Raw genomic sequence first — 26,379 nt, 5'->3', positions numbered from 1 at the left:
TGATTTGATTTGTTATTGTCACATGTGTTAGTATACAGTGAAAAGTTTCTTGTGTGCTATTGAGACAAAGCATACCGTTCATAGAGAAGGAAACAAGAGAGTGCAGAATGTAGTGTTACAGTCATTGCTAGGGTGCAGAGAAAGATCAACTTAATGCAAGGTAGGTCCATTCAAAAGTCTGACAGCAGCAGGGAAAAAGCTGTTCTCGAGTTGGTTGGTACGTGACCTCAGACTTTTGTGTCTTTTTCCCGACGGAAAAAGGTGGAAGGGAGAATGTTCAGGGTGCGTGGGGTCCTTAATTATGCTGGCTGCTTTGTCCAGGCAGTGGGAAGTGTAGACAGAGTCAATGGATGGGAGGCTGGTTTGCATGATGGATTGGGCTACATTCACGACCTTTTGTAGTTTCTTGCGGTCTTGGACAGAGCAGGAGCCATACCAAGCTGTGATACAACTAGAAAGAATGCTTTCTGTGGTGCATCTGTAAAAGTTGGTAGCTGACATGCCAAATTTCCTTCGTCTTCTGAGAAAGTAGAGGCGTTGGTGGACTTTCTTAACTATAGTGTCGGCATGGCGGGACCAGGACAGGTTGTTGGTGATCTGGACACCTAAAAACCTGAAGCTCTCGACCCTTTCTACTTTGTCCTCATTGATGTGATCAGGGGCATGTTCTCCTCTATGCTTCCTGAAGTCGATGACAATCCCCTTTGTTTTGTTGACTTTGAGGAAGAGATTATTGTTGCTGCACCAGTTCACTGGATTCTCTATCTCATTCCTGTACTCTTTCTCATCATTGTTTGAGATCCGACCCACTATGGTGGTGTCATCAGCAAACTTGAAAATCGAATTGGAGGGGAATTTGGCCACACAGTCATAGGTGTATAGAAAGTATTAGTGATGATTTCTGAGCAACTTGCTCTGACTCCCCGTGGAAGAGAAAAATCCAGCTCTCGCATGCAGTTCATCATTAATTCAGCTGAGAGCTATGAGTTGGAATTGACTTCTGGAGGTCCTCTGCACAAAATGGCTGTTCTCAGCCAGACTTTCCACAAATCAAAACTCAAATATGGCTGCTACCCCAAGCCGAATATTAAAGGCATGGATAGAGTGGACATGGGGAAGATGTTTCTATTAGTAGGCATGACTAGGATCTGTGGGCACAGCCTTAGAATAAAGGGATGACCCTTTAGAACTGAGATGAGGAGGAATGTCTTCAGCCAGAAGGTGGTGAATCTATGGAATTTATTGCCACAGAAGGCTGTGGAGGTCAGGTCATTCAGTATATTTAAGACAGAGATGAATAGGTTCTTGAATGGCAATGGGGATCAAAGGTTATTGGGAAAAGATGGGAGAATGAGGTTGAGAAACTTATCAGCCATGATTGAATGGCGGAGCAGACTTGATGGGCTAAATGACCTCATACTGCTCCTTTAGCTTATGGTCTACTATGGTCGTTAACGTTTTAAGTATTGGGTTAACCCAGGACAGGGTGTCTAGTCCTCGTTGCCTTTTAGCTGAGATAATTAGCATTTTATATGTCTCAGCTTGAATTAAATGGCTGCCATTCTTCCAGGTTCTGAGAGATAGGAAAGAGCAATTTATACCCCCAGTTAAATCATTGTCAATGGATTTCTGTTTACCCAAGGAGATGCGTATTGAATTTCAAATGTTGGGGTATGTCCACTTGCAATTCACTTTAAGGCTTTCTAGACGCTGAAGAAATATTGAAGTTGTAAAAGGTCAGGTGACTTTTGACAGCCATTTTAGCTGATGCCTTTTCTGCCTCCTTCAGCTGACTTGGTTTGTCTTCAGCCCTTTTAATACACGAGTAACTTCCCTCAAGCTTTCTGACTAAATGGCGTGCATCCCTTGCTGTCTCTTGACTTGCTTATGGATTTCCTCGAGGTCTGTGGGATCTGGGGAAGGAGCAGCGCTCCAAAAGCTTATGGTATTTGCTACCAAATAAACCTGTTGGACTTTAACCTGGTGTTGTGAGACTTCTTACTGGGATCTGGCTTTGCCATTTTATCTTTCATGGATTGTATAACTAACTCCCTATAGGGCTTCTGAAACCTTTTCAGTTGTCTGCAACTTTACAGATTCTTGCTGCTGAAATTGTTAAGTTTGCTCAGCCTCTCTTTGCAGTTTTTGAGTTTTGCTAGGTAACACCTTCAAGTAAAAGTTGGGCCCCTTGCATGGCCAAGCTTGTGACTACATCCACTGTCACCAGCCTGGTAACAAGTTCACTCTCTTCGTGGATCTCAACCGTAATGGCTGCATCAGTCAGACTTTTAACCATCATTTTGGAATTTGTCCTGCTTCTGCATAGGAAATCTTCAATTCTCCCTGCTAAAAGTGTGTACAAACAACCAGTTCTCCAGAAAATGTTAATCTCCCTTCCCAGTTCTTTGAAACCACTAATGGCCATTTCCCCTTTACACACAAAACCCTGATAGGTTTTTGTGCCTTTGATCATAGTTTTAGTGACTATGGTTACAGGCTATGCTGGAAGATTCCCATCGGTTTTCTTTGCATGCCAAATATGTTCCTTAATATGGCCGCAATTAAGACAGACAGGGTGTGGTTCTGCAGCTCTGCCTTCCACATTACGTTTTTCCAAGGTTGGGATTGGTTATCCCATTTTTCTCTTTTACCTTAGGATCTATTTCCTTTCCCTCTGTAACCCTCCGGTCTTTTCCCCACAGATATAAACTCTGATTATTTGCTGTGATTCAGATGTCTGTGAATCAATTCATAATCTCATGGCAGTTGCCTTTGCTGAGGTAGTTTTTGTTCCACAAGGCGCATTTTAATATTGTAAGAAAGACAATATCTGAACTCCAGTAACAACATCAACACTTTTATTCCATTGAAAGTATGTTAGAGTGTGCACCCATTGGTCAAAATCAATCAATTTGACTCTTTCAAATTCCATAAACATTTGCAAGGCTTTCCTATGGCGGCACGGTGGCGCAGTGGTTAGCACTGCTGCTTCACAGCTCCAGGGTCCCGGGTTTGATTCCCGGCTCGGGTCACTGTCTGTGTGGAGTTTGCACATTCTCCCCGTATCTGCGTGGGTTTCCTCCGGGTGCTCCGGTTTCCTCCCACAGTCCAAAAATGTGCGGGTTAGGTTGATTGGCCAGGTTAAAAATTGACCCTGGGATGCGTAGGTTAGAGGGATTAGCGGGTAAATATGTGGGGGTAGGGCCTGGGTGGGATTGTGGTCGGTGCAGACTCGATGGGCCGAATGGCCTCCTTCTGCACTGTAGGGATTCTATGATTCTATGTGAACTCCCAGATCACCTACAGCTCCTGGCATGAGTTCATAGGGACTGCAGAAACATTTGCTTGGGTTCCTGCTGCGAATTTGTTGGCAGTTCCTGGCATGAGCTCTGGCTAGTCTTTCTTTCTTTCCTTTCAGAGCTTGTGGATTCACCCTTTCTTTCTGGACCTGAAACTCTTACTCCTTTTCTTTTCTTCAGCCTGTAAATTCCAGCTCAATTTCCCACCTCTCTTTCTGCCAAAGTGAACTTGTCTAGTTTCAATTCAGCTTCTGCTGCCTGTTATAATTCTGGACTGTATTCAAAATGCTCACCTAGCATTTTCAGGAGTTCCTGAATTTGTCTTTACTGGGGATCTTAATTACTACCTGCTTAGTAATGACTGTTAGTAGCTCCACATCCAAAGATGCTAACTCCTGCCAATTTTAACCTTTCTGATCAATGAACTCTTGTTATCAAAAGTTGCCATCTTAATTTATTGTTTGTTCTTTTACAAAACAAAGTTTGCAGCTGTAGCTTCCAATTTGATTTCCAACAATTTGAACTCTGTTACTTTGCTTCTATTTCCACCTTCTTTGCAGAGACCTGAACTCATATACAGGGGCCGCAACTGGTAGCACAAGGTGCTGGGCTCTTAGCACAGGGGCCTGGACTCACAGCACAGGGGCCTGGACTCACAGCACAGGGGCCTGGACTCACAGCACAGGGGCCTGGCCTCACAGCACAGGGACCTGGACTCACAGCACAGGGGCCTGGCCTCACAGCACAGGGACCTGGACTCACAGCACAGGGACCTGGACTCACAGCACAGGGGCCGGGACTCACAGCACAGGGGCCTGGACTCACAGCACAGGGGCCTGGACTCACAGCACAGGGGCCTGGACTCACAGCACAGGGGCCTGGACTCACAGCACAGGGGCCTGGACTCACAGCACAGGGGCCTGGACTCACAGCACAGGGGCCTGGACTCACAGCACAGGGGCCTGGACTCACAGCACAGGGACCTGGACTCACAGCACAGGGACCTGGACTCACAGCACAGGGACCTGGACTCACAGCACAGGGACCTGGACTCACAGCACAGGGACCTGGACTCACAGCACAGGGACCTGGACTCACAGCACAGGGACCTGGACTCACAGCACAGGGACCTGGACTCATAACCCGAGTCACCCAAAGACCTAGACTAATAATACAATAAATAATACAATAATAATAATAAACCGGGGTCTGGACTCATAACGCTGGAGCCTGAGCTAGAGGCGTAAACTGGTAACCCAAAAGCCTGAACATTGAATCAAAAGGTCTGTATCACTAATCTGGAGGCTGGTAGTAACACAGTGAGGTGAACCATCGTTGGTTCCCACTAGGTAGTACTGAGCCAGGGTCTGGCCAGTACTACGAGTCTGTATACAGGTTGCTGTTGGGGTTAGGGATGGGTTGTTCTACTTGTTACTGTTGGGGTTAGGGTTGGGCTGTTCTACCTGTATTATAGTTATTATGGTGCATCCCAGTCGGGCTCCGCCTCCTGGGAGAGGTATAAAGGTCACTGCTCTGTCTGGGACCCCTCAGTCTGGGATCGTGTACTATATATGGTAGCTTCGTTGTAATAGTAAATAAAAGCCTTTATTTCCTTGAGCATCTCAAGCCTCGTGAGTAATAACGCGCATCAATTTTATTTACTATTAATTAAACTCTCGTCGTTAAACAAAAAGGAAAACGATACAGAGAGTATGGAGCAAATGTTAAAACCCGAAAGTCTTACACTGGACCCACATGCGGCGGGCGCCTCGAACACCTTCGACCACTGCTTGAAATGTTTTGAGGACTACCTTGCAGCCTCCGCAATGGTCACCACAGACGACGACAGACTCCAGGTCCTCCACGCGAGGGTAAGCGACGCCGTATATCTCGCGATCCGTGCGGCCACCGACTTCAAAGGGGCCCTCGAGCTTCTTAAGAAGCGCTACATTAAACCGCCAAACGAGATGCATGCTCGATATCTCTTAGCCACTCGACGACGGCAGCCCGGCGAAACGACGGAACAGTACGCATGCGAGCTCCTACAGCTAGCCAGGGGCTGTAACTGCAAAGCAGTGTCGGTAGACCAGAACATGAATGACCTCGCTCGAGATGCGTTTGTGGCGGGAATCGGATCATCTTATATCCGACTCAGACTGTTGGAGCAAGGTAATCTTGATCTCACTAAGTCGATAGAACTAGCGGATACGTTGGAGACGGCCTCCATAAGCCTAGCGTTGTATCCCGACGACCACGTGGAGACAGCGTGGCAGGAGCAGTTGCAGATCCCACATCATCCCTCGGGTCCGAAAAGCTGTGTGATGGCGTGCCCTCACTCGGGCCTGACAACGGCAGCAGCTCCAGGCGGCCCGCGGTGTTACTTCTGTGGGGGAGTGAAGCACACTCGGCAGCGATGTCCCGCTAAAGCGGTGTTGTGCTCCGCCTGCGGTAAGAAGGGACACTATTCGAAGGTATGTCGATCCAAACTTACTTCCAGGAACAGCAGTGCGGCCTGTGACTCCCCGGAGCCCGGTTCTTCGTCGTCGGCATCGTCGAGGGTTTCGTCCACGTGCGAGGCCAGGACGCAGCCATTACAGATGACGGAGTCGCAAGAGACGCGCGACCACCAGGGGTCGCTGATTTTGGCGCCATCGCCCACGTGCGACCTATGGGAGCAGCCATTTTGGTCGGCACCGACCGCGAACGACCAGCAGGGGTCATCGTCATCCATCTCAGCTGCCTGCAGTGGCGCTCACGAACCAACGGTGGCGTCGATCATCCTGGACCAGGCCAAGCCTCACAGACTCGACAAGTCTATGATGGACATACAGGTAAACAAACGCTTGATTTATTGTCTGTTTGACAGCGGGAGCACGGAGAGTTTTATTCACCCAGACGCTGTGAAGTGGTGTGGCCTCCAGATTCAACCTGTCAAGCAGACGATTTCGATGGCATCAAGGTCCCGGTCTGTCACCGTGCTGGGGAGTTGCGTGGTAAATTTAACGGTGCAGGGCACGGTTTACGAGAGCATCAAGCTCCTGGTGTTACCGCACTTTTGCGCGCCAATACTCCTTGGACTAAATTTCATGGTCCACTTGAAGAGTGTAACCCTACAGTACGGTGGGCCACTCCCTCCGCTTTCAGTGGGAGAACAGCAGCCTCCAAATTGCCCAACGTGCCCCGCCTGTAGCCTCTCGACGCTGAAGATTACCACACCCTCCCTATTCCAGAATCTTGTGCCAGGCTGCAAGCCCATCGCGACTAAGAGTAGGCGTTACAGCGCTGAGGATCGGATCTTCATTCGATCTGAAGTTCAGCGGCTCCTCAAGGAAGGGATCATACAATCTAGCGCTAGTCCATGGAGAGCGCAGGTCGTGGTGGTCAAGAGTGGGAACAAACCCCGGATGGTCATTGACTATAGTCAGACCATTAATAGATACACGCAGCTGGATGCGTATCCCCTCCCACGCACATCTGACATGGTCAACCAGATTGCGCAGTACCGGGTGTTCTCCACCATAGACCTAAAGTCTGCCTACCACCAACTCCCCATTCGCCCAGAGGACCGACAATACACGGCTTTTGAGGCTGATGGTCGCTTGTATCACTTTCTCAGGGTTCCTTTTGGTGTCACCAATGGGGTCTCGGTCTTCCAGCGTGCTATGGACCGAATGGTGGACCATAACGGACTGCGGGCTACCTTCCCGTACCTGGATAACGTCACCATCTGTGGCCATGACCAGCAGGGCCATGACACCAATCTCCTTAAGTTCCTACGCACTGCATCTCGCCTGAATCTGACCTACAACAGGGAGAAGTGTGTATTTCGTACGCGCCGTTTAGCCATCCTCGGATACGTGGTGGAAAACGGGGTCATTGGCCCTGATCCAGACCGTATGCGTCCCCTCCTTGAACTTCCCCTGCCCACTAGCGCAAAAGCACTGAGAAGATGCTTAGGCTTCTTCTCTTACTACGCACAGTGGGTTCCCAATTACGCGGACAAAGCCCGTCCGCTCATCAAGTCTGCCTCTTTTCCCCTAACACCAGAGGCTCGATTGGCCTTTGATAAACTAAAAGCCGTCATCGGGAAAGCCACGATGCACGCTGTTGATGAGTCCATGCCCTTTCAGGTGGAGAGCGATGCATCTGATTTCGCCCTGGCCGCCACACTTAACCAGGCGGGCAGGCCCGTTGCCTATTTTCCCGCACCCTCCAAGGCCCCGAAATTCGACATTCAGCGGTGGAAAAGGAGGCCCAGCCCATTGTGGAGGCCGTCAGGCATTGGCGACATTATTTGGCGGGAAAACGGTTCACCCTGATCACGGACCAGCGGTCCGTGGTGTTCATGTTCAATAACATGATCGAACTCTCCACCTATAATTACGACATCATGTATCGTCCAGGGAAACTCAACGAGCCCTCGGATGCCCTGTCGCGTGGAACATGCGCCAGTATACAGGAGGACCGTTTGCAGGCTCTCCACAATGACCTCTGCCATCCAGGGGTCACTCGGCTCTACCACTTCGTAAAAGCCCGCAATCTACCCTACTCGGTGGAGGATGTCAGGTCCATAACGAGAAGCTGTCGGGTATGCGCGGAATGCAAACCGCACTTTTACCGACCTGACCGGGCACAACTAGTCAAGGCCACTCGTCCCTTCAAAAGACTGAATGTCGACTTTAAGGAACCCCTTCCCTCGACAGTATACAGGAGGACCGTTTGCAGGCTCTCCACAATGACCTCTGCCATCCAGGGGTCACTCGGCTCTACCACTTCGTAAAAGCCCGCAATCTACCCTACTCGGTGGAGGATGTCAGGTCCATAACGAGAAGCTGTCGGGTATGCGCGGAATGCAAACCGCACTTTTACCGACCTGACCGGGCACAACTAGTCAAGGCCACTCGTCCCTTCAAAAGACTGAATGTCGACTTTAAGGAACCCCTTCCCTCGACAGATCGGAATGTGTACTTCCTCAACATCATTGATGAGTACTCGAGATTCCCTTTTGTTATTCCCTGCTCTGATACATCCGCTGCCACGGTTATCAAGGCATTCCGTGATCTTTTCACCCTGTTCGGGTACCCCTGCTACATTCACAGCGATAGGGGCTCGTCGTTCATGAGCGATGACTTGAGGCAATACCTGCTCTCATACGGGATTGCCTCTAGTAGAACCACGAGCTACAACCCTAGGGGTAACGGGCAGGTGGAACATGAGAATGCTACAGTCTGGAAGGCTGTCTTACTGGCGTTGAAGTCAAAAAGCCTTCCAGTCTCCCGTTGGCAAGAGGTGCTCCCTGATGCGCTCCACTCCATCCGCTCACTCCTGTGTACGGCAACCAACGCTACTCCCCACGAGAGGCTGTTTTCATTCCCTCAGAAGTCTTCCCCTGGAATTCATTACCATCTTGGTTGACGTACTCAGGACCTGTCCTCCTGCGGCGACATGTTAGGGCCCGCAAGTCCGACCCTTTGGTTGAACAGGTCCATCTCCTCCACGCCAACCCTCAGTATGCCTATGTGGCATACCCTGACGGGCGAGAGGACACGGTCTCGATTCGAGACCTGGCGCCAGCAGGGGACGTAGAAACCCCTGTCGCTCCCATACCTCCTGTTAGAGACCCCCCCAACTATTGTTTCCCCTCCTGACACGGCGCGGGCAGCATCGGGACCATTACTTAACCCTTTTACTCCCGTGTACAGCTTGCCTGAGTCCAGGAGATGGTCACCACTTCAGGGCGTGTCAGAACTCAACGGATTATCATCACCTCGGGGTCAACCGGCCCGTGAGACGGTGGAGGAACCGTTGGACATCGCCTTGGGGAGAACGCCACCGCGAGTGCCTACTCCGGTGTCATCACCGGTGTTGAGGTGGTCACAACGACGGTGCGGTCCCCCTGACCGTCTGAACTTATAGACTGATGACAAATTATTCTGTATTATTTTGTACCCCGCCGGCCTTTATCTTCAAAGGAGGGGTGAATGTGGTGAACCATCGTTGGTTCCCACTAGGTAGTACTGAGCCAGGGTCTGGCCAGTACTACGAGTCTGTATATAGGTTGCTGTTGGGGTTAGGGATGGGTTGTTCTACTTGTTACTGTTGGGGTTAGGGTTGGGCTGTTCTACCTGTATTATAGTTATTATGGTACATCCCAGTCGGGCTCCGCCTCCTGGGAGAGGTATAAAGGTCACTGCTCTGTCTGGGACCCCTCAGTCTGGGATCGTGTACTATATATATTGGAGTTTCGTTGTAATAGTAAATAAAAGCCTTTATTTCCTTGAGCATCTCAAGCCTCGTGAGTAATAACGCGCATCACACAGAAAGCTAGATTTTGAATAACCAGACAAGTTAGAAGTCAAACACATATAAGGAGTAGGTTAAATTTGCTCACCTGAGCAGATCACACCGGCATCCTCCCTGTGTGAGCAGTCGTTCCTCACCAGTGGGTTGGCAGAGCACTGATCAAGGGCAATCTCTGTACCATCACACTTCACATTATCCATCCAGATGTCCCCAGTCCCTTCTCCAAAGTAGGCATCTCTTGTTGCTGACAGGGCCGTCCCACAGTTCAGCACTCTGCAGACCACTCTCGCTGCATTTACATCCCAACCACTGTCGCAGATGGTACCCCAGGCAGAGTTAGAATAGATTTCCACTCTACCTGAGCACGTGTTGGAACCATTCACCAGCCGTACAGGCATCGGACCTGGAATAGAGATGGGAACACGGTTAAACAGGTTTGGGATCATCTGGACCTTCACTGGGGTTGTTTACCTGGACATTTTAGCTCGGATATCAAGTCCCTCCCAATACTGCTTAGTAAGAAGTTAGGAACAGGAGGAGGCATGTCAACCCCTCAAGCCTGTTACACAAGAACAGATGGAGACCTTTTCTCCCCTCCAACCTGTTCCATTGTTTGATTAGATCCAAATATAAACTCCATCTATTTGCCTTGATTCAGTAACTTTTAATATCCTTATCCAAAGAGAGTCATATTGGGCTTAAAATGTTGGCTGGAATTTTCCGCTCCCTCCAGCAGTGAGAAGCATGGTGGGCGAGGCACAATATTTGGAGTGTTTGCAAAAATCAGTTTCCACCATCAGGAAACGTATTTGGAATTTTATTCTTCCAACTTTGATGGTGAGTTATTTTCCCACTGATACATGTCAGAAACCACATTTGCATTGACTTGCATCTAATGAATGCTCAATAAAAGGCAAACTTGCAGGAATCATGTTCCCTTTAAATGCCCTGCCAGGAGATAATTAGAACGGTCTATTCCACAACTGTATGCAAATTGCATGCGACTGGCGAGCCTCACTTCATCAATGACTTTAAGGAAAGTAGATACTGCTACCTTTAACATCTGTGCTGTGATAATTCCGTGCTTCTCTGATTCTGCGCCAAGGCAGGTGCCTGTGGGGGAAGGTGGGAAAATGGAGGTTTGTCTGGGGTGGGCTAGTGGAACACAGGAGGGGGGTCTAAAGCAAGAGCGAGAGTGGAATTTTATGTTTAGGAGAATAGATGCAGTGGCAGGCCTGAAAATCAGTGTGATTCCCATTGGGCGGTGGATTGGGTTTTCACATTAAATCTTCTGTTTTGCGGCTCATTAATAATGCATTAGCAAGGAATTTGTACAATTACATCCTGTAATTCGTCTGCCCTGCCGTTAGCTGAAAGGTCCTGGTGACATATTTAAACAGCACCCATACACACATTCACTCACTGCAGACCAGCTGTTGTGGCAAAGCACAAAATTACACCCAAAAGGATTAACACTCTGCTCCATGGTTCAACAAGGCCTCCCTGGAGATTCTCCTGCAGACCACCAAGGAAAGACTTCTTTTTGAGGCCTGGGAGCGGGAGACTGGCTAACTTGACCTTGGTGGCCTGGGAGGTCACTGAGAACATCCATTCAAAGCAAAAGAGGGCCATCCTGTGGAGGAAGAGAGTGAATGAGGGGCTGAATTCCAGACAGCGTCGCAGCCCCAGCCCAGCCTCCAGTCCACCGCTGATGAGCATCCATCTGTAGAAAACTGTGTTAACCTGCACCCTCCGCCAGAGCAGATACACACACTTGGGAGAAAGCTAATTCTAGAGGCAAGAGTTTACAATCACTTCATCGACACCTGTCCACAGCAGGCAGAGGCAGTAGGTGCCATGCCCCTGGCACTAGGAGGATTGCTGGATACCAGGTTCCTTCAGAGTCCAAGTCTGATGACAAGCCTCTACAATCGGTCCTTAGAGATATGTTGCAGATGCAAAGAGAGGGAGGGGAACATCAGGCAAAGTTGTCAAATGCTGTCAACAGACTTGGCAAAAGACCCACTAAGACTTGGTCCTTTGAAGAACATCCATCAAAGTCATCTCAGAAAACAGGGCATGGCAGTCAGCAGACTGCCTCTATCTCTACCACTCCATCTCAGTGCAACCCTGACATCTGTAGCAGGGTTTGAAAAATTAAGTACTGAAAGCACAATGTTGGCACAGGTATTCATTCACTCACTGAAAGTTATTTTGATGTTTGTAAATATATTCCGCTTTTATCTCTCAAAGTCTCAGATACTGAATTGATGTGATGCAACGTCCTGCTCTCATTCAAGGCTACCAGATGCAAGCCCCCATCCCACACCAGCAACATCGATGATCTCCCATCCTCTCCCTCAGTTCCATGCAGTCTTGCTCAATTTCATCTTAGCCAATTATCTTCAGTTCCACATCTGCGACAATAACAAAGGCATAATGTGAGAATGTTAGCAGGACAATGCATATGTAAGTGTTGCATCTGAGTATCAAAGGTTGTCACCTCATGCTAATTGTTCTTACTAGTCTAATGATTATCCTAATGCTGTAGTATTGAAAGTTGTTAATTGTGCATTTTGGAAGTATGTTTTGTGAGTTTTTTCACTGCCTTTTCACACAGCTGTACTTTGTAAAGGCCTTCATTTTATGACTGAGCTTTTGCTTATGTATTCATCGTCACCATCGGCTTTTGTGGCTCCCAGCAGTGTTATTTCATTAACATTTTTAAGGTTGAACATTACTCCTTTATTTGCTCCCACTCTCCCCATGCATGACGCTGAACGATGGAAATTGCTCTCACTGAGTGACATCGACTGCTAGACAGGAATGCCTGTATGATGTCGCTGTGTGATCATCTTGAGGATGCTGTCCAATGACCTCTGAAGATGTTGCTTTACTTCTGAACAGCAGCCTGGGGTTGCTTGATAGAATCATTGGGCAGGATCTTCAGGCCACATTCACCCTTCACGGGAATGTCGGTGCGGGATCAAAATCAGAGCATTTGGAAAGCGTGATTCTCACAGGCGAGATCACGTTTTACAATTTTGAGCTAACTTCGGCGGTGGAGTTTATGTGTAGCAATCCAGGGAAGGGCAGGAACCTAATTTGAACACATCAGCATATTCTAAGTGAGCACGCACTCCAGATATTGAGCCCACACTGAATATTCAGCTGGCACGAGGCGCCATTTACAACAAATCTACATAAGCGTGAACCTGGTGCCGTCACCTCTGAGGGGAATATCAGAGGTGAGCACTCAGGCAGCTATTACTTCTCAGGCAGACCAACACTCAAGGAGCACTGGGGAGAATTCTGGGGACGCACATAAAAACAGCTCGGGGACGGGGCTGTGGGTCACTGTTACCTCTGGGGGGGGGGTGGCCCAATTCAGGGGGTGTGTATGGGTCGCTCAAAGACCTTACCTTCCCTGCATATTGGGTCGCGCCTTGCTCCAAAGGGATGTGCTGGCTGCAAAGCAGGCATCACTTCCTGGTTCCTCCTTACTGGGCTACTGTTCAAATAATAGCCGAGTGGGTGCCCTTCCTTGTTGGAGCTGCAAACTGGGTGGGAGGCAGCCACAACGTAGTGGCAATACTCAGGACGAATATTGGGTCCTGCTTTGGAAGAGGCCAAGCTGCAAGGGCAGTGATGGGGAACTACCCTGCCTCTTGAGGCATAAAGACCTTCTTATAGAATCATTGAATCCCTACAGTGCAGAAGAGGCCATTTGGCTCATTGAGTCTGCACTGACGCTCGGATAGAATAGCTTACCCAGGCCCTTGCCTCTGCTCTATTCCCATAACTCCACACGTTTCCCATGGTTAATCCATCAAACCTATACAGCTTGGGACACTAAAAGGCAATTTAGCATGGCCAATCCATCAACCTACACATCTTTGGACTGTGGGAAGAAACTGGAGCACCCGGAGGAAACTCACGCAGACACGGGGAGAACGTGCAAACTCCACACAGTCACCCAAGGCTGGAACTGAACCCAGGTCCGCGAAGCTGTGAGCCAGCAGTGCTAATCACTGTGCCATCACTTGAGGGAGGGCGAATTAAGTGAAATCTGCTCCCCTCACTCTCTCAATGATGTGAGGCCAGAGGGGATTATTGGACAGGAAATTCAAATCCACTTCTCCGCGAACTCTGACTCTCAAGTTTAGCAGTGAGAGTGCATTGATTGCTCTCATGCAAGGTACTCAACTGCACAGCATTGAAGTCCCAGAAGAATGAGACTGTCCTCTAGGGAAATGCTTCAAAAGTTAATTTCATACCTCTCAAGAATCAGCTGTGTCTCATCAAGATGAATGTTGTTGCCAGAGTGACTAATTGACGATTCTTTGAGGAGTCCAACATGCCAATTTAATGTCCAGAGCTAGATCTAGTTGCACAGTCTGGGGGCAAAGGTTAACCCTTTGGAACATCAATCCCTAAGAATGTAGAAGTGTCTTTCAATTCAAGACTTAGCAGTATAAAGCTCCAGCATGGAGAAACCCTGGCAAGGTAGAATGGGATAGCTGGCACACTCCCCCTGTTCAATATCACATCTGCACCATTTCTGAAGTGCCCCAACAGATCTTGTTGTCATGCATTCTTTCTAATGCACTTTAATGCAAAGTCAGGACTTATGTTCTTTGCCTGGGGGGGTGGAGTAAACGGGTCAGATGCCATGAGACAACAGAGGCTCTATTCATCCTGCTGGAATGCAAAGGAATTGCATTCACCCCGCTAGAGGACAGAGGAAGTGGGGGTGCTGTGAGGGAGAAATTCACACAGGTAATATGAAGAACCGGGGTGGAAGTCACAGACATATGGAGCGATGAGGGTTAGGGCTCTGTTCACATTCCTCAGCACTCACTGGGGTGTTCTCAGTCTTTCATGAGAATCATGGAGATCATTGAGTTGGTGTTTCTACTGATCTGGATGACCAACAGCAGAGACAACAATGTTGTGAAGTTAGTACTTGTAAAATTATAAACAAATTGTAAAAATGCTGGGAGATATAAAATAGCATTGTCTGTTTAAAAAAAAGATAGGTTTTTGCTATGCTTAGAGAGTTAAAAGAGGTGCAGGTGCATCCAGTACCCAGACTGAAACAATGTATCAGAAGCAAAAACAACAGGGCTGCTTTGGTAACAGTCTTTAGGCATTCGAATCAGAACATGTTTTTGAATTTTAGCCAATCAATTTGAAATAGGCATTTGATTAACAGCAGCCTATCAAATTTAAATTTGATGTTTTAATAACCTGTAAACCAATCCTATTGTGCAAATTTCAGTATGTCATCAGGGGTATAAAATCAGCTCCCAGCTCCAGAAAACTGTCAGAAGGCCACCTGACAGCACCTGCCGAGTAATAGCTTAGTTCAGCTCTTACAGATAGAGAGTAACACACAGACAGTCACCGTTCTCTGCAGTGTCACAGCCACATTTATGTCTTAAAAGAAAGTCTCATCTCAATCATAAAGGTATCAAAAGAAGATAATGAAGGCAGAAGAAATCAGCAAAGAAGAAAGAAAATTCCGGAAGGCAACAAACTTGATTGCATTTTGAGTGTGACTAAAAGTTCTAATTTTTTTTGTTAATAAGTGGGAATTGTAATTATCTAAACATCATTCCATTAGAATAGTGTTTTATTCAGTTTGTTACTAGTTTAGTTAACCTGTTTAATGTTAGTTAGAAAAATAAACTGTTACTTGTTGATTTTTCAGAGAAAGTCGCAAGTAGTTATTTTGATTTGAGCACTAAAAGCTGTTGAAGGGCAGATAATCCCTCTTCTAAGGGATATAGATAGTCGCAGTGAGTGGGCAAGGGTCTGGCAGATGGAGTACAATGTTGGTAAATGTGATGTCATCCATTTTGGTCGGAAGAACAGCAAAATGGACTATTACTTAAATGGTAAAAAATTGCAGCATGCTGTTGTGCAGAGGGACCTGGGTGTCCTTGTGCAGGAATCACAAGGAGTTGGTTTGCAGGTGCAGCAGGTAATTAAGAAGGCAAATGGAATTTTGTCCTTCATTACTAGAGGGAGGTTATGTTGCAGCTGTATAAGGTGCTGGTGAGGCCACACCTGGAATACTGTGTACAGTTTTGGTCTCCTTACTTGAGAAAGGATGTACTGACACTGGAAGGGGTGCAGAGGGGATTCACGAGGTTGATTCCAGAGTTGAGAGGGTTGGCTTATGAGGAGAGACTGAGTAGACTGGGCTATACTCATTGGAATACAGAAGAATGAGCGGAGATCTTATAGAAACATATAAGATTATGAAGGGAATAGATAAGATAGAAGCAGGGAAGTTGTTTCTACTGGCGGGTGAAACTAGAACTAGGAGGCCTGGCCTCAAAATAAAGGGAGCAGATTTAGGACTGAGTTGAGGAGGAACTTCTTCACACAAAGGGTTGTGAATCTGTGGAATTCCCTGCCCAGTGAAGCAGTTGAGGCTACCTCAGAGTGTTTTTAAGGCAAGGATAGATAAATTTTTGAACAGTAAAGGAATTAAGGGTTATGGTGAGTGGGTGGGTGAGTGGAGCTGAGTCCACGAAAAGATCAGCCATAATCTTATTGAATGGCGGAGCAGGCTCAAGGGGCCAGATGGCCTACTCCTGCTCCTAGTTCTTATGTTCTTATGTTCTTCTCACAAACACTTTAACAGATTATGAAGGTAGGTACTTCTCTTTGAGTGGTTGAGTGTTAGTTCTCAGAGACGAGATCAACCTCCCCTTTGTAACACTGTGCATGGCGAGGATCAGCTGCCTGTAGCTGTTCAGGGAGCAGCTCCACACATGGCAGTTTGTTGTTGGTGTTTATGCCTCTTAAAGGTTGTCAGAGCCAGTGACCTTTTCTCTCCATGTTTTGAAAGGACTGCAAAATGTGTAGTTTTTTTGGCAATGAGCACTGGAGCAGTGCTTATCCCATTACACAGCAGCTACATGCTCCCTAGGGTACAGCAACTTCCATGGATAGTCCCGTCATTATGGTTGAAGGTGATTTATGCTTCCTTGATATGGATGATTTTTTTGTGGGATGTTGATCATGGCAATGAGGATGCTATTGTCTTCCCTGCATCAAGGCTTCAGGAAAGCTCACTATTCACCTTATTCCTCCTGGAATCTTGTCACAATGAGGTTGCTGCTGACAGCAAGTCTTCCACAATCAGAGGTCATTAGTCATGCCTGTGCCTTGGTATTCTCATTGGGCTCAAATGAATCCTTGCCCATTCTCCAAATCATCTGCTTCAATATCTTCCTCTTCTGAGGAGACATACAGTTCATCAATGTTTCCATGTGGCAACTCATCTTCCCTACGCTAAATTAGATTGTACAAAAATGATGGAGACACCCCCTGTGGTTAGTACTGGAGAACCCTGCCTGATTGGTTGAAACAACTGACTTGGTGGCTGAACGTGCATCTGTATATCGCTCCTCAGATGCACTCTGTTGAAAATGAACGGGCATCATTAACCCTATCTTTAGGAATTAGCCCTATCACAGAGGGGACAACCTTCTAAACGCCACGGATGTACAAAGATCTGTGGCACCTCTGAGTGACTTAAGATGTAAAAGTCATGGGAGTTCCCAGGGTACCTAGCATAAACCTGCATGATCTGCTTAATAATGATCACAGATCAGCTGATGTTTAGAGAGTAAAATCCTTTTCGATTTATGAACTACATGGGCTGCTGCCAGGGTGCTCTCAAGGTCACAAATGTTCAGTTAATGATGCCCTGCACCTAGGGGCTTTGGCTGCCTGGCTTGCTTCATCCATGTCAAACTGCATATAATGGTGTGTTTTATTGAAAAAGGCATCGATCACCTCCCTTACACATTCATGTGCGGCTGATAGTGAGATTCCACAGGGGTGCGCAGTGAAACTTGGAATGATCTGTTGGCAAAAAGGTTGGGTACAGTGATAACATTGAGAGCAAATGACATTGGATGGCTTCCATGTCTATGTGGCATGTGCCTTAATGACTATCTTCCGGCAGCTCTGACATCCATCATTATGAAGTGCCTCAAAAGTTAGTCCTAGCATGAATCAATTCCGGCCTCCCAGATTGCTTAGATCCACTACAATTCGCCGACCGCTGCAACAGGTCTATAGCAGATGCCATCTCCCTGGTCCTACACTCAACCCTGGAACACCTAGATAACAAAGACATCTATGTCAGACTCCTATTTATTGACTACAACTCAGCCATCAACACCACTAAACGCATCTCCAAACTCCGTGGTCTGGGGCTCAGCTCCTTTCTCTGTGATTGGATCCTGAACTTCCTAACCCACAAACCGTAATCAGTAAGGATAGGCAACACCACCACCTCCACGATCATCCTCAACACCGGTGCCCCACAAAGCTGTGTCCTGAGCCCCTTACTATACTTCTTATACACCTTTAACTCTGTTGCCAAGTCCCCTCCAACTCGATTTTCAAGTTTGCTGATGACACCACCATAGTGGGTCGGATCTCAAACAGTGATGAGACCGAGTACAGGAAAGCGATAGCGAATCTGGTGAACTGGTGCAATGACAATAATCTCTCCCTCAATGTCAACAAAACAAAGGAGATAGTCATCGACTTCAGTGAGCATAGTGGAGAACATGCGCCTGTCTACATCAATGGGAATGAAGTAGAAATGGTCGAGAGCTTCAAGTTTTCAGATATTCAGATCACCAACAACCAGTCCTGATCCCTCCATGCTGACGCTATAGTCAAGATAGCCCACCAACGCCTTTATTTTCTCTGAAGACTAAAGAAATTTGGTATGTCCTCTACGACTATCATCAATTTTTACAGATGCATCATAGAAAGCATTCTTCCTGGTTGCATCACAGCTTGGTATGGCTCCTGCTCTGCCCAAGACTGCATGAAACTACAAAGGGTTATGAATGAAGTCCAGCCTAACAATCAAACTAGCCTCCCACCCACTGACTCTGTCTACAATTCCCACTGCCTTGGAAAAGCAGCCAGCATGATTAAGGACCCCCACACCCCAGACATTCTCTCTTCCACCTTCTTCCATAAGAGATACAAAAGCCTGAGGACACATATCAACCGATTCAAGAACAGCTTCTTCCCTGCTGCCATCAGACTTTTGAATGGACCTACCCACACATTAAGTTGATCTTTCTCTACACCCTAGCTATGACTGTAACACTACATTCTGCACTCTCTCCTTTCCTTCTCTATGTTTGTATGCTTTGGCTGTATAGCGCAAGAAACAATACTTTTCACTGTATACTAATACATGTGACAATAAATCAAATCCCTACATAGAATATAGCAAATATAAGCCACCACATTCCTAGACAACCAAAGGTGCTGTCTTTCTCTCACTTCAAAGATGAGTTGCATCTTCTGTAGATGGTCGAGTTAAAAGTCTCTGTGGATTTTGTTGCTCCTCGCCAGCATCTGAGTCTTCCTGGAGTCCCTCTGGCTCTAGTGCTTCAGGTTAATATTCTTCCCTGTGTCGAATGATGATGGGGTCTTCTTCTCCTCACTTGCATCAAAGCTATCAAGAAGGCCACATCATCTGCAGCCTTAATTCTCCACTCCTCCTTGTACTTGTGAAGAATAGATTTGATACATCCATACAGCTTCCACTTGAATGCTGTTCCTCTTTATCCAAGCTAGGGAGCCAATGTGAAGCCTTTGGGCTGCCCTCAGTCTAGACATGGCATCCCCATAGTACCCTTTGCAATTGAATTACATCCTGAAGGTTCACATACAGCTGAGCATCCCCCTCTGACATGACTCTGCATTCACAAAGAGGATCTTGATCATGGCAAGTGCATTCGTGTGCTATAATTCTCATTCAGCCTAGTGTCACTTTGCCTCCATTAGCCTAGACACTGGCCTAGCCTTATACTAACATCATGACTATAAGCATTGTACCCTGTTGGGCACCACCATGAAAATGAAAATATTGAGGTTGTAGTGTACATATAGCTTCTGTCCAGCAACTGGGGTCCTTGGTTGTTTGATTCGCCTTCTCTTTTTACATACTTCTGTTAGGGACAGGTGCCCAATCAGCCCAACACAAATATAACCCCAAAACCTTAATGGATTGTTTGACACCAGAAACATGCATACCTGTTGTGCCTGCTGAGCCCTCCCCAGTAATGGATTGAGACACTGTTTTTGCAGGATCTTACATAAGACCTTAAAGTGTCTGGCAGATAATTAGTGCTGGTGTCCCATGTGCTGTTAATGTATGACATCGCTGTGCACTCTATCCTTTAGACTGCCTGATGTCCTGATGAAAAGAGATCATTTATTCTCTTCCTGCACAGCAGGACAGTCCTTCTTTTGTTTCCCTTGGGCACTGATTTCACTGGAAAGCTCCACCAAGGCCATTGGGGTCAGGTGAGAGGGTCTCCTGCTCCCAGTCGTCAGGAGGACTTCCAACCTTTCCTGAATGGCCAGCAAGAGAATTCCCAAGGAGACTTTGCCAAACCAAAGTTGCCATGGTTTGACTTATCAGCACACACCTGGCCTGCAGTGAGTGAACAGGTGTTTGAATGCTATTTAAATAAAATGCCAGGACCTTTGCCCCATGAGGTAACAGTGGGGCAACAAATCACTGTCATTCCACCATGACTTTCGACACTGATGCGCAATTAATCAGCTGAAAAATGGAAGATCAGACACACAAATTTTCCCATCCAGCAACGTGTTTAGTCTCCAAAACAGAAAATTCCACCCGTTAACTTTATATCTTTCTCCACACCTGCTGTGTTATTCTAGCATTTGTTTGCTCTGTTACTTGTTACTCTGATAGATTTTTAATATAAAAACAATTTCAGTTTTGAAATTTCCAACTGACCCCCAGCTTTTGGGGGAGGGAGCATTCTGGATTTCCACTTGCCTTTTGTGTGAAGAAATATTTTCTGACATCAGCTCTAATTTACAGATATGCTCACTTGTTCTGGACTCCCCATAACAGGGGCAGAATTTTCAACCTATCTGTCCTGTTAAATTATTTCAAACCCTTAGTTTATTTAACTCCTCTATATTCAATGAAGTACAAGTCTAGTCTCTGCAATCAGTCTTCATTATTTAACTCTTGTAGCTCCCAGTATCATTCTGTGTTGCACCCACTCCAAGGCCTATATAGATGTCACAGAGACCTGGGCAAGTAATCAGAGGCCTTGAACTTAAAAAATAGGAAGAGTAGGCTATGCGACCCCTTGAGACTGCTTCACTATTCAATAAGATCATGGCTGACAACACATTAAAACAGAAAATGCTGGAGATACCCAGCAGGTCAAGCAGCATCTCTCGTGAGATGCCAAAAGGTCTTGTCGATAATTCATCAACATAACCAACCCAAAAAGAAGTATAAAAAAAGAGACTATGGGAGGGTTCCTTGCTGTAAGCAGTGGACAGGGACTCTGAAGGAAAAATCCAGTCAAACACTCCTTAAGGGTTCAAGAAGTTGAGATGACTGAGTTTAGCTGTGAGCAGGCCAGGCATTCATTAAGCTTGTTGCACCACCTACGCCACAGAGAAAACTTCGATTAATTGGCAACTTAGGCTCCCTGCTGTCAATTTCACAATATCAGTTTACATTATTTAAGTGGTTTCAAGAGCTTGTGGTTTATATTATTGATATTTTAAAGGGTCTGGGGCATTATTAACACTTTTATTAACTTGTAGTGAAATGCCTTTTTTTCTATGTAGGAGAAAGTTATGAATTAATTACTTTTTTAAAGCCTTTTTATGCATCCGACTGTCACTGTAGGGTTCACTGGTTCTAGATGGTGTATAGGGGGGCAATGAGCATGGGAAGTGCCATAGTTTGACATAGGGGCATGAGGAGCTATAGGGAAGGTGGAAGAGCAGAGATTTGTATGGGGACATGAGAGTGCAGTGTGGTGCAAAGGACAGAGTTTGGCATGGGGAGGCATTAGGCCTTTTGGGGTGGGAGGTGTGTGGAAGGTCAGAGCTTGGCATGGGGGCATGAGGAACTATAAAGGATGTACGGAAGGACAAAGTTTGGCATAAGGGGCACGAGTATCCATAAAGCTGAGTGGGAGGTACGAGGTGGAATTGATGAGGCATGGGAAGTGTTTGGAGAGTAAAGGGGTGTGAGAGGTTAGGGCTGGAGGATTTACTATAACTAGGGATGCAAAATCCCTCTGCATCGAGGTGGGCCTTTTAAACAGCTCGCACTGGCAACCCCTATGGCTATCTCCAAACCTCTGGGTCAAACTTGAAGGAGTACAGGGCACAACTTCAAAACTGCAGATGACACCAACTTGGAAACATTGTGAACTGTGAGGAGGATAAACTTCAGAGGGAGGTGGACAAACTGGTGGAATAGGCAGACACATGGCACGTGAAATTTAATGCAGAGAAGTGTGATGTTTGGTAGGGAGAATGAGGCAAAACAATATAAAGTAAAGAGGGTGCAGGAGCAGAGGGGCCGGGTGGTATATATATGCATAAATCATTGTAAATGCAGCTTGAGAAAGAGGCCATTAAAGTGTATGGTACTTGGGCCTTATAAATCAAAGCAATGAGTACAAAAGCAAGGAATTTGTGTGAACATTTATAAAACACTGTTTCAGCCTCAGCTAGAGTATTATCTTGTTCAATTCTGGGCACCACACTTTAGGAAGGATGTGAAGGCATTAATAAAGGGTGCAGGAAAGATTTGTGAGAATGACTCCTGGGATGAGGGACATCAGTTACATGGATAGATTGGAGAAGTTGGAGCTTTTTGCCTTTGAGAAGCAAAGGTTGAGAGGAAATTTGATAGAGATGCTCAAAATCATGAGGGGTCTAGACAGGATAGATAGAGAAAAGCTATTCCCACTGGCAGAAGGGCCAAGAACTAGAGGACATTGAGTTAGGCTGAATAAACCAAAAGAATCTAAGTTGACATGAAAAAAACCCTTTTTATGCAGTGAGTCATTAAGATCTAGACTGCACTCTGAAGAGCATCGTGGAGGCAGATTCAGTCATGACTTTCATAGAATCCACAAGTGCAGAAGGAGGCCATTTGGCCCATTGAGTCTGCACTGACCACAATCCCACCCAGGCAATACCCTCATAACCCCATGCATTTGCCCTCGCTAGTCCCCCCGACACTAAGGGGCAACTTAGCATGGCGAGTCCACCTAACCCGCACATCTTTGGACTGTGGGAGGAAACTGGAGCACCTGGAGGAAACCCACGCAGACAAGGGGAGAATGTGCAAACTCCACACAGACAGTGACCCAAGCCGGGAATCGAACCCGGGCCCCTGGCGCTGTGAGGCAGCAGTGCTAACCACTGTGCCACCCTACGCCCAAAAGGGCGCCTCTCTATTGCAACTCTTCTCTAATAAGAGGCAGACCATCAGGCCAAAGGGACCTGTCAGCATTTAGTCCCATTAGTTTGCATGCACTTTTCTCTTGTGATAATGATTGTTAAGTTCTTTTCTCCGTTTCTCTCCCTGATTTTCTGCCAATATTGGGATGTTATTAATGCTTTTTATTGTAAAGAAAGAAAATATTTGTCCAACATCCCTGCCATTTCCCTAGTTTTCCATTATTAGTTTGCCAGTCTCATCTTTTAAGAGACCAACATTTACAATAACAAGTGTCTTCCTTTTTATGTAAATACAGAAGCTCTTACTATCTATTTTTATATTTCTTGCTTGTTTACTCCCATCAATTTTCTCCCTTTTTAAATCATCATTTGCTATTTCTGAAACATTTCTATCTTTTGTCATACCACTATTCTTCACAACACAGTATGCCTTTACTTCCAATTTAATACCATCCTTAATACCTTTAGTTAGCCTTCCTTCTTCCCTATTCTTTCTCAATGAAATGCAAAAATTATGAATTATTTCTTTCAATGTCTACCACTATTCATCTACTGTCTTACATTTTAATTTATTTTCTTAGTCCACTTCAGCCAACTCTATTTTCGTAATAGCTCTGATGTCAGGAGCTCTGATGTGGAGATGCCGGCGTTGGACTGGGGTAAACACAGTAAGAAGTTTAACAACACCAGGTTAAAGTCCAACCTTTAAATAAGTCCAACCATTAAATAAACCTGTTCGACTTTAACCTGGTGTTGTTAAACTTCTTACTGTGTCAGGAGCTCTGACAGAGGGTCATCGTGACTCGAAACATTGGCTCTATTCTCTCTTGATGTGGAGATGCCGGTGTTGGACTGGGCTAAGCACAGTAAGAAGTCTAACAACACCAGGTTAAAGTCCAACAGGTTTATTTGGTAGCAAAAGCCACTAGCTTTCGGAACAGGCTGTTCCTTCATCAGGTGGGTGGGAGTTCCGATCACCAACAGGGCACAAAGACACAAACTCAATTTACATGAATAATGATTGGAATGTGAGTCTTTACAGCTAATCAAGTCTTAAAGGTACAGACAATGTGAGTGGAGGGAGCCTTAAGCACAGGTTAAAGAGATGTGTATTGTCTCCAGACAGGACAGCAGGTGAGATTTTGCACATCCAGGCAAGTTGTGAGTATTACAGATAGTGTGACATGAACCCAATATCCCAGTTGAGGCTGTCCTCATGTGTGCGGAACCTGGCTATCAGTCTCTGCTCAGCGACTCTGCGCTGTCGTGTATCGTGAAGGCCGCCTTGGAGAACGCTTACCCGGAAAACAGAGGCTGAATGCCTGTGAACGCTGAAGTGTTCCCCAACAGGAAGAGAACAGTCTTGCCTGGTGATTGTCCAGCGGTGTTCATTCATCTGTTGTCGTAATGTCTGCATGGATTCCCCAATGTACCATGCCTCGGGACATCCTTTCCTGCAGCGTAACAGGTAGACAACGTTGGCCGAGTTGCAAGAGTATGTACCGTGTACCTGGTGGATGGTGTTCTCGCGTGAGATGATGGCTGAAAGATGCCCTCATAAGAACAGGATATGGCGCTCGACTCATCAATCGACAGTTCCGACGCGCCACAGCGAAAACCCGCACCAACCTCCTCAGAAGACAAACACGGGACACGGTGGACAGAGTACCCTTCGTCGTCCAGTACTTCCCCGGAGCGGAGAAGCTACGACATCTCCTCTGGAGCCTTCAACATGTCATTGATGAAGACGAATATCTCGCCAAGGCCATCCACACACCCCCACTTCTTGCCTTCAAACAACCGTGATGCGCGATTAATTCACTCGGGAGGCTGGATCGTACCCGGGAAATAAAGGCTTTTATTAGCAACAAGAATGCAGCTTACTGCTTAACAATACAATCCCAGACTAAAGGGTCACTAGGAAGTGCAGTGACCTTTATACTCCTATAGGTAGGCGGAGCCAACCGGAGTGTACCACAGAACAATACCAACAGGTGGAACACCCCAACCCTAACCCCAACAGTAACAAGAGTAACATATGTACAAGTACCCATAGTGATAACCATCTATGGTTCAGTACCCATAGTGGTAACCACCTATGGTTCACCACATTCACCCCTCCTTTAAAAACAAAGGCCGGTGGGGCAAAAAAAACAGTACGAACTGTCCATATATTCACAAGTTCAGTCGTATTGGAGGGCCGCACCGTCTCTGCGACCTCCTCAGCACTGGCGGTAGCGTCGGTTCTGGTGACCATGATGACCCTTTCTCCAAGGCGGTGTCCAGTGACTACTCCAGTTCCTCACGGACGGGTGGACCACGAGGTGGCAACAATCTCCTGGACTCAGGCAAGCCCCGAGGTGGCGACAATCTCCTGGACTCAGGCAAGCTGTACACGGGAGTAAGAGGATTAAGTGGTGGTCCCGATACTGCCCGCGCCGTGTCAGGAGGGGAGATAAAGGGCAAGGGGTCCCTAACCAGGGGTGCGGGAGCGACGGGGGTTTCCAGGTCCCCTGCAGGCGCCAGATCTCGAATAGAGACCGTGTCCTCTCGCCCGTCAGGATATGCTACATAGGCATATTGAGGGTTGGCGTGGAGGAGATGGACCTGTTCAACCAAAGGGTCGGACTTGCGGGTCCTAACATGCCGCCGCAGGAGAACAGGTCCTGAGTACGTCAGCCAAGATGGCAGTGAGGTCCCAGAGGAAGACTTCCTAGGGAAGGTAAACATCCGCTCATGTGGGGTAGCGTTGGTTGCCGTACACAGGAGGGACCGGATTGAATGGAGCGCATCAGAAAGTACCTCTTGCCAACGGGAGACTGGAAGACCCTTAGACCTCAATGCCAGTAAGACAGCCTTCCAGACTGTAGCGTTTTCTCTCTCGACCTGCCCGGTACCCCTGGGGTTGTAACTCGTAGACCTACTTGAGGCAATCCCTTTAGAGAGCAGGTGTTGCCTCAAGTCGTCACTCATAAACGACGAACCCCTATCGCTGTGGATATAACTGGGGTAACCAAACAGGGTGAAAAGATCCCGCAAGGCTTTGATAACCGTGGCAGCGGTCATGTCTGAACAGGGAATGGCAAAAGGGAATCGGGAGTACTCGTCAACCACGTTGAGGCAGTACACATTCTGGTCTGTCGAAGGAAAGGGGCCCTTGAAATCAACACTCAGTCGTTCAAAAGGGCGAGTGGCCTTAATGAGGTGTGCCCTGTCAGGTCGGTAGACGTGCAGCTTGCATTCAGCACATACCTGGCAGCTTTGAGTTATCGACCTGACATCCTCTACAGAGTAGGGTAGATTCCGAGCCTTTACAAAATGGAAGTGCCGAGTGATCCCCGGATGGCAGAGATCATTGTGGAGGGCCTGTAGCCGGTCCTCCTGCACACTGGCACATGTTCTACGCGACAGGGCATCTGAGGGCTCATTGAGCTTCCCCGGACGGTACATGATATCATAG

At 47.1% G+C, this 26,379-nt stretch overlaps 1 protein-coding gene across 1 annotated transcript in view; it reads right to left on the bottom strand.

Annotated features, from left to right (window-relative positions):
- The window catches only part of LOC144506271 (scavenger receptor cysteine-rich type 1 protein M130-like), an 89,078-nt gene that overhangs the window by 44,966 nt on the left and 17,733 nt on the right, over positions 1 to 26,379 (bottom strand). Inside the window, exon 5 of the mRNA XM_078232184.1 lies at positions 9,691 to 10,005. Within this exon, the coding sequence (XP_078088310.1) occupies positions 9,691 to 10,005 (315 nt within the window). The remainder of the gene's footprint in view (positions 1 to 9,690; positions 10,006 to 26,379) is intronic.

This window comes from Mustelus asterias, chromosome 1, assembly GCF_964213995.1.
Source record: "Mustelus asterias chromosome 1, sMusAst1.hap1.1, whole genome shotgun sequence".
Classification (NCBI taxonomy): Eukaryota; Metazoa; Chordata; class Chondrichthyes; order Carcharhiniformes; family Triakidae; genus Mustelus; species Mustelus asterias.
Note: the sequence above shows the minus strand (reverse complement) of the source record. Positions and strands in the feature narration are given on the sequence as shown.